The sequence below is a fragment of the Centruroides sculpturatus genome, unplaced genomic scaffold (assembly GCF_000671375.1).
Source record: "Centruroides sculpturatus isolate CEXI.00-Female unplaced genomic scaffold, Cexi_2.0 scaffold2069, whole genome shotgun sequence".
In the NCBI taxonomy this organism is placed as follows: Eukaryota; Metazoa; Arthropoda; class Arachnida; order Scorpiones; family Buthidae; genus Centruroides; species Centruroides sculpturatus.
In genome coordinates, this window is record NW_019387063.1 from 56,544 (window position 1) to 66,476 (window position 9,933).

General features: G+C 25.8%; 1 protein-coding gene across 1 annotated transcript in view; it reads right to left on the reverse strand.

The window, feature by feature from the left end:
* The window catches only part of LOC111616116 (probable cation-transporting ATPase 13A3), a 50,673-nt gene extending 41,167 nt beyond the window's left edge, over nt 1-9,506 (reverse strand). The window contains exons 1-2 of the mRNA XM_023357542.1: nt 9,368-9,506; nt 7,954-8,043 (exon numbers count right to left, since the gene is read on the reverse strand). Coding sequence (XP_023213310.1) covers nt 7,954-8,043; nt 9,368-9,454 — 177 coding nt within the window. The 5' untranslated portion in view covers nt 9,455-9,506. The remainder of the gene's footprint in view (nt 1-7,953; nt 8,044-9,367) is intronic.
* Between the last annotated feature and the right edge of the window lie 427 nt (nt 9,507-9,933).

Below are 9,933 nucleotides of genomic sequence, written 5' to 3' on the forward strand. Positions count from 1 at the left end.
GACGTTCAGAAATAGAATCGGGACCAGGTCTTTAATTAGTCTGGAAACAGGGGACCTAATTCTTGCATTCTGTGAAAACAGGTAAGATTGGCTATAATGTAATTATCTTAATCTTCACTATCATTACTTTTTGCCCAGTGAAGCAGGTCTTTGCAGCTAGATTACTTAGAAAAACAGTCTTTTATATATAAAAAAAAATATATTACATACAAATGTACAAACAAATAAAAACCCAGCAAAGAGGGTCCTTGCAGCTAGTAAATTATAAAAATGAACTATACAGAAAAACCTCAATTTAATGAACTTATTCCAGAAAGGTGGTGTCCATTAAAGATGAAAGTCTATTATATTATAAAGTAGGTTTGCCAAATGCATGTGTTAAAAAATTGACAAATTAGCTAGTTTATCACTTTTTACTTATGTAGATATATTTGTGTAATTAAAATTAAGTATATATGTCTGTGTACATGAGAAGTTTAATTTCACAGAAAAGTTTTCTTTATGTATTGTTGCTTAATGTATTGTTGTTGTATTAATGTTATAAATCAAATAAATCAACAAATATTTTTTGGAAAATAAAATGTAAATAAGAGAAATGACTGAGATTTGAAAAAAATAATCTGTTAATTTAATTACATATAAAAAGCATTTGATAATTAACAACCTGTTAATTTTTGACATAAGGACTGGAAACTTTGTCTGTTAAATCCAAATTTTGCTAAATCAAAGTCCATTAAATTGAGGCTTTATTGTAATAATGAATAAACATTAATGATCAAATATCTTACTCAGCTCCTTAAATAATAAATCATCCAACACTTGATGCCGAGAAAATGTTTATTAAAGAAACATTAATGCTTTCAACCTAATATGATAGGCCATCTTCAGATGCAAGTATTCTCGAATGTATTTAACTTAATAGTTAAACGTCAAAATGTTTGAATACTTTTATGTTTAAATTTAAAACCAAAATACTGGATAAAATAATAAATAAATAATAAAATAAAACAAATATACTAAATGAACTAATACAATAATGATGTAAATAATGTAATAAAATAAAAATAACATAATTATATGTTATTTTTATTTTAATTAATAACAATATGTTATTTTTATTTTATTATATTATTTACATCATTATTGTATTAGTTCGTTTAGTATATTTGTTTTATTTTATTATTTATTTATTATTTTATCCAGTATTTTGGTTTTAAATTTAAACGTAAAAGTATTCAAACATTTTGACGTTTAAATATTAAGTTAAATATGTTTGAGAATACTTGCATCTGAAGATGGCATATCATATTAGGTTGAAAATGTTAATGTTTCTTTAATAAACATTTTCTTGGCATCAGGTGTTGGATGATTTATTAAACGTTAATAATTTTAATTTATAACAAACTGAAAAAATTTTATAATGTACAAGAAATTTGACCTTAATAGCTACCACAATCATCAATTTAAGTTGATCTAAAAAATATATTAATTATTGAACAGGAAAGTTTTTTAAAACTCATTAATATTCATTATTAATGTTTATTTTGACATATATCAGATTTCATTCTTCTACCATTTTTAAATTAATGTTTTTAAAATTAAAAATGGAAGCTGATAAATATTATATAATTGTATATAAGAAGGTTATGTACAATTGGTCACAAAATGTTTTGACATCATGCTCAAGGGCAGGAAATTGCCCACTGTGATCACTTAGAAAGTCTGGAACATTTATGCCAAAGCAACACAAAATTGATTATATACCTTCATGAATGTATAGATTTCCAGTTTTTTGGAAATAAATTTTATTCAGTTTCTATATAATAAATTGTTATATTGCAATAAGTAAAAAAATATTATAGTAATACTATAACAGTACCTACTAATTTCATTAGATAAATACTATTATTGTATTACTATTCCAATAAAGAAATTCAATTATTATATATTAATTAACACTAACTGTATTTTACCTGTATCTACAACTAAGAAAAATATGCTTAATATTTAGTGTGGAAATGTTTCAGTAATCAATATTTATCATCAAATATTACCTAAAAGTAAATAAATAAATAGTTTAAAAGATTAACAATTTGGGATTAATGTTAATAAAGATTATATTCTGCTACAAATATCTTTATTCCTATCTATATTTTTCCCAGTTAAAGATAACAGACTCAATTTAAAAATTGCTTTGTAAATTTACTTACTTTCTATTTTCAACAGATATTACTCCAGATAAATTTAAACCATCTTCTGTTAAAGTTCCTGTCTAGAAAAAAATATATTCTTATATATGAATCAAAATTATAATTTTACACTATCTAACTTTAATTTAGTTTTTAATACTGTACTTATCAAATTCTTAATTTAATTATCAAATTTAATAAATATTTTTATTTAAAAACTTACCTAATTTCTCTAAATTTTACAAACTGCATTTTGAATTAATTTTCAAAATTGATAAATTGTTAATTATTCATTAAGTTATTATTTGTTTAATATCTCAAAAAATAATAATAATAACTATAAAGTTTTCGAGATAATTCTTTTGCATATTTCACAAATTATTCAGAATTTATTATACAGTATTTGTATTTCAAAAGAAGTATAGTTACCTACTATAAAAATCAATTTGATCTAAAGCAACTCTACTTAATTTTAACTGATTTTCTTCTAAAATCTTTTAGTTTAAAGTCATTTGAACAATTTTATGTTTCAACAGAAGTGTATCTAGCAAGGTGCTTATAGTGCTGCACACCCCTTTGATACCTTTGATACAGTTTTGGCACTTTAAAATAAAAATAACTATAATAATGCATATCTTATGACTTCAATTAGGTAAGATTAGATAACTCAATAAAATCTAAGGTAATTGAGTAACATTCTCTAAAAAACGACAGGGGGCACCAAAGAATGTGCTCCTGTCATTTTTCAGAGAATGATACTCAATTAACTTTTGTCTTTAGCAGCACTCATATTCTCAAAAACCCGGATACACCACTGTATTTCAAAATATTGATAATATATTTCCATAAAAATTTAAAAAAATGCCAAAAAATATTAATTATACATGGTGTTCCACAAGTTTAGAGAATTCAAAATGTCTTATAAACATCTCTTCAAACATATTGTGTCAGCATGATGGAATTACAGTTTAGACTAGCTACCTCTTAAGATGCTGTCATATGAAAAAAGCTTAATCTCACTGCCCTTCAGTTTCTGTGCTGTATTAAAGTACCAAGAAATGCAAGTGACTCTTACATTTTGCATAATGTTTAGAAGGTAAGAAGAGGTAACCAGTCTGAACTTTATCCTTTCTAGTGCTGAAACAATATTTAAAGGGCTATGCTTATAGAACCTTTTTGGATCCCCTAGGCCTTTAGGACATGCTGTAAAAATATTGTCACTTCTTCACAGAACAACCTGTATTAAAATTTACTTATATTTATGTTTAATTAATTTCTGTACTTGATTTAATAATCAGTTGATTAAACATTATATAATGCTACATTAAAAAATAAATAAAAAGAATAAAATATATAAAAATAATTAAATGTTTTAAATGTAAATTCTGTTAATACTAAGTAATTTCCCATCAAGCATGGTAGGAAACTAGGTACTTAATAAAATATAAATACCATCAGACAATTTTTAATTTTAATCAATTATATACTTAATTTTGTCCCAGTCAGTTAGATCCTCTTGTTAATATGTTACTATAACATGAGGAAAAACATGACATGTATTTATTCCATCCCTTTCCATAGTTAATATATTGTTCCTAATGAAGCCTACTTACTTGTCAGATTGACCTGACTGGAACAACATGGAGAATTATGATGGTATAGATCAGGGGTGGCCAACAGTTTTTGCCCCCGGGCCGAATTGGAAGGAAAACTTTTTACACGGGCCAAACCAGAGGCTGCCCTAGGAAGATTTTGAGGTGGTGCGAGATCTCATTGTAGTGTCACCCCGTTTAACCATCCATGTATTTTATTATATTCTTGTCATATTAGCATCATCACAACTGTATTAGCCTTGTTCAGTACCACAATTTTCTGTAGTTTTAAATTATAGTTAGTACGGTATCAAGTTCCATACNTTAAAAATATAACTTTTATATTATTAAGCAAAATAAAATTTTGTGGGGCACTATCTGTTATGAGATTTTGTTATAAAAAGCATATTTTCAATTACTGTAAAATGGCAAAAAAGCTTAATTTTGAGGGCAGATGATGAATTTTATAAAAAGTGAAAAAAAAAATGTAAGTGTTAATAACAAATAAAATCTTCATTAATTTCCTCATGACATATAACACATGTCTTCCCTTTATCTCCTCACACTCTTGACCTTTAACTATCAAAATTTGTTAACTATCAAAATTTAATAGCATCAATGCACCTTATACATAAGCTATGAAGCCAAATTTTGTTTCTTCATCATTACCCCATCCTGAGATGTTAAGTGAAATAGACACAAACATGCATTAACACATGGAATTTTTTGCCTTTTTTTGGATTCAGATGATCTCAAAATGTGGAGATTTTCAAAAAACTCAGAGGTTCAAATTTAATATGATTCCAATATTTTCCCTTGTTATGTATGCATAACAGCTGGGAAAGTAAAAAGGTGTGGCTACACGCCATATTTAAATTGTATATTTTGTGTATAATTATATTATTTTTACATTGTATATTCTCTGCTTCCTCTCTTTGTCCTATCTATCTATCCTTTCTGGAATGTTCTTATTTTACCCTTTCTTTGGTATGTGGATGACTAACCCCAGAAACAAAGGAGATGAATGCAGCCCTGAGGGAAAGAGGGAGAACACGTACATCATTCCGGAGCAGAAACCTGAAGGAGAGAGAGAGAGAGAGAGTGAATTGGAGTCTCCCCAGAACATTTAGCATTGTATCATAGAGATGAGAACTTTGGAAATGAGAAATAAAAAAAAGAAATTGATTATGAGAAATAAGAACGCATCGAGAGAACTATTATTTTAGAGAGTGATAAAAGTGAAGTTAGTCACCAACCCAACAAGACATATCATTGCAAATAGTATATCTCATCAAGTTGTGAATACTCTCTTTTCTATCCCTTACTATTGTTCTCTAACTTTCCTAATAAGCCTTTTTCATTCAATAGTTATAAGTAGTTATAAGAATCTAGTTTTAATTTATATAATTTTAAGTAATTACATCATCGTGTCAGACAAAGAACTACACGTGCACATTCTTTGTCAGGAATCTATATTGTACAGTGGTTGGATTGTGTGAATTATTCGGTGGGAGTAGCGTTGTTAGTATCCTCTGAATCCTGTATCATAACGAGCGAATTAATAAAATTATTGTATCTTATTTTATTTATTTTCGATTTTGTGTCTTTGTCTTGTTCATTGATCTCACAAAGGTACTGAGAAGATTCTATCACGAAAATGTAATATTTTGAGAGAATTGATAGCAAACTGTATATTAATGTGCACTTTCTAAAACAAAAGGCTATCATTTAGCTGACTTTTTCAAAATGTCATTTTAATGAATAAGTATAAATATTTACATTTTATACTTAGTCATCAAAATAATATAAATGGTCTTTATGATCTAGAATTATAGCACTAAACCTCTGTTAAAGAAATCAGAATATACATCCTCCTAATTATCTTTTCTTTTTTGAAGTTTGATTGAAGATGCCTGAGAGAACATGATTAATAAAACAAAAAAGAGAATGAGTTTAAAAGAATGCCTAAACATACCATTAAACAAACATCACAAAACCTGATAAAAATCTGTAAAGCCAAACAACCACCAGATTATATTGGGCTTCTTTTCCATGATTATATTTAATTAATTAATTACTAAATTATTTGTCACTAAAAGGAGGTGTTAGATGTCATCTCTTATTAAATTTAATAAGAGATGGCACCTAATGCCTCCCTCTAGTGACATTAATAATTTACTAAATAATAAATAATGAGACAAATTATTTAGTAATTAATTAAGTATAACTGCAGAAAAGTAGCCTGATGTAATCCAGTGGTTGTTTGGTTTTACATACCATTAAATATATTTTCCTTGTTTTTTCTTAGAAGCCAGAGGCATACCCAGGATCTAAACTAGAGGAGGGCAACTTGAGGAATTGGGGAGGAAGAGTGAGATTTCACGACAGATGGCTCTAGTCTAGTCACAATAATCATTATTCAAACTGATACTAAATTGATACATCTGTGCTGTGTGTCTGTGTGTCAAGTACTACACTTTAATTTTTCTTCTAGGAAGGGCAGCTGCCCCTCGCTGGGTATGCCCTTGTTAAAAGCTATTTTCTAGTTAACAGTATTTTTCTAAAATCTATTTTATAAGAATTAAAAAATTTACAAATTAGATTAATATTTTCAGTGAAAAATTATTCATTGAAAATGCTATATTTCCTTGGTTCTAGAATTAGCAAGGAAATTCTAGGATTTTGAGATAAAAATTTAAGATTTTTTTTTATGGAGGGGAACATTTTTAAAGTAATTAATTTATTAAATTTTGTTGAATAACAGAAGAGCAATAAATGTAGTAAATCAAAAATTTTTGTTTGTATATTGTTTGTTTGAAAAGTATTGTTTGGCACTTATGTCTTATAAGAAGTGCTAATTGTTATTTTGGACAGTGAATGTAAGATGAGAATGCAATGATAGCATCTAGATGACTTACAAACAGCCTTTTGTACTTTTCCAGCCGTATAACATTTCTTGTATACCAAATTATACTCTAAACAAATGTCTTTGGTTCTGTTTAGGGCCTGCTTCAGACTTGCATCAAAAGAAAAAATGAGAGAAAGCCGATAATTCTATGTTCCAAATTCCAGAATGTATTAAATATGTTCTTTTACTTCACTGCTATAACCAAATTGATCTTTTGAAAATAAAGTTGATTACAAAAATTATTGCTGTCAATTCCACAAAATTTCATATTATTAATTCAAATTTATATGAAATAAATGTGGTAAAAAAAATTTTTTTGAGATACTAACAATGATAATTTTTATAATCAACTTTATTTTCAAAAGATCAAGTCAGTTAGAGCAGTGATGTAAAAAAACATACTTAAAACAATCTTGAATTTGGGACATAGAATTCTCAGCTTACTCTTGTTTTTTTTTCTTTGGATGCAAGCCTGAAACAGTCTCTAAATAAAGTCAAAAAATGTTTTTCTTAAAGTATAATTTGGTATACAAGAAATGTTATACAGCTGTAAAAGTATGAAAGGCTGTTTATAAGTCATTTTTTTTTTTTTTACTAATTTCAGAACTTAGTGATAGCATCTAGTTTAAATAAATAAAAATGAGTAAAAGAGTGTCCTTGTTCTTACAATTGAAAAAATATGGTATTTTAAAAAATAAACTTTAAACTAAATAAAATAAGATAAAAATGAATTTTACTATTATAAAATCTATTCAAAATAATTAAAATTAAATTTTTCTTCATTTACAAATAATATGTCTCTCAGACACATATGGAAGATGTGGTCTAAAAAATATTATTATTAAAATGCTTTTCATATTACAAACATGCTAGTTTATTTAAAGATAAAATCCAACATTTAACAGAAAATGTACTTTGCAGTACAGATGTTAATAGTTAATTCATAGTTATTTTACTTTTTCATTTGAATCAGCACCAGAAAAAGCTCATGACAACAGAATTTGTTTGGCAAAATAATAATATGTATATATATGTTAATTTAAAACAAAGCAGAAGTTAAGCAATCTGTTAGCATATTTTAATTAAATTAAAAAGCACAAAAGGCTAACAGAAATGTATTAATTAGTGCATTAGATTCTGATAAAAAAAATTTAAATATAAATAGTTAAATATAAAGTAAAAAATACTGCAAATATAAAGCTAGTGACTTTCTAAATATATTTTACATAATATACAATATTATTTATGATAACATAAGATTTACCTCTTTATCATTATAAACTTTTGGATGTACAATACGAGATGGAGTTCTTTCAAACTTTGTTAAATCTTCTGATTCAGGTTCTTCTAATTCCTATGACATTAAAATTTGTATAATACTTATATAATTAAAAATAATCAGCTTAAATTACATCTACAGTACTCAACTTATCTTCACTAAAGTTATTATTATTTAATTAATCTTAATTCAAGAAATTAACTTTATTTTAATGTTACATTAAATATAACATATTTAGATAATTTTATTTTATATCTATCATTGCAATTCTTAACAATAAAATTAAAGTAATCTGAAATATTAAACATTCAAAACATTTTACTTTTATTTATTTATTTTATACATAATTAGGAATTGCCTGATGGCAATTGATATCCATCCCCCATTTAACAAACACCCCCAAAAACATAGTGCAATTAAAACCAAAAAATAACAAAATATGTATATACAGTCAAACCTCAGTTTTCAAACAATTCAGTTCCCAAATAGAATTTTGAATTCATAAATGCACTGGTTGCCATACTATAACTCAGGTGCCAAACAACTACTTGGCAGGAGTAGGCCACAGATGGTTAACTCTCCATACTTGCTATCTGATTAAAGAAAGATTGTTAATTTAAAAAAGTTGACAGTTCAACGAATCAATGACAGGACTACTGATTCAGAAGTTAGTGGTGATGAGATTGCCTCATTAGACATCACAACTCGAATCATTGATAATGTTGCTATTTAAATTAGATTTTAATGTGCATATGGAAAAGATACTATTTCTGTTTTTCTGTACACATCACAGTTGAATCTAAATGAAATTAATTAATAAAAACTGTGTTAATTGACATTTACGTAATATAAATGGCATTGAAGAATTTGTGTTGAATTTGTAACTTAAATATGCTTAAATTAAATTAAATAACAAAAATTTATTAATATAATATTATATTGCATTTATAGGTATTTTTATGCATGAAATACAGCTAAAAAGGTAAAAAAAAGGCTTTGTTTTCAAGATGAAAGAAGCTAAATGAAGAATTTGTTTTAGAAGTCAGGAAGGATTAATTCAATTTATATTGTTTCTTATGGAAAATTTGTTTTGGTTTTAGAACAAATCAGTTTTTTAAACAACTATTAAAAATGAATTATGTTCAAAAACCGGGGTTTGACTGTATAAATATAAATTATGTGTTAATGTGTAAAAGTAGAGCAATTTAAAATTTTATGATAAAAGTAAAGTGAAGACGTTTTTTAATGTTCATTGACTTTTTAAAATAAAATTCATTAAGTTATAAACAAAATAATTAATAAAAATATTCTTTTTCAATGCTAATTGTTTTGTCAAATTGAAAATTTATTTTATGTCAGTGTTTAAAACCTAATAAAATTGAATTAAAATTTTTCTTACCCATCCTATTGATTCAAACATTTTCACATCCAATGTATAACCCAATAATTCACCATTTAGTACTGTCAATGAATGACAAGTTGCCATACTTATCACCAAGGGAGAAATTGGTAAATGAAGAAAATCTGTTATAACAGGCTGAAAACTAAAAATAATTATTTTTTAATATTATTCAAATTTTAAATATAAATATTTTAAAAATATATACATAATTCTATTTTATGTTTAATTAAGTAAATAATGAAATTCATCAAAACTATAGAAGTAAAATAACAACCAAATATTGATGATACTATAATTTGAGAAAACTAATGAAAAAGTACATAACAATTCCAGATATTTGTCTTCTAATTTCACAGAAAGGAAATTAAAAATTAAAAAAAATAAATGATTCCTTCAATGCTTTTAGACTTCATCATAATCAAAGTCACATTTCAGAACACTATTTCTTTAGTAAACATCTACAAAACATAATATACTCACTGTTTTATTATACACTTTACTTCAAATGCAATTGAAAATAAGTAAATCTAAAAGTATTTATATATTAAACAAATCTTAACTTC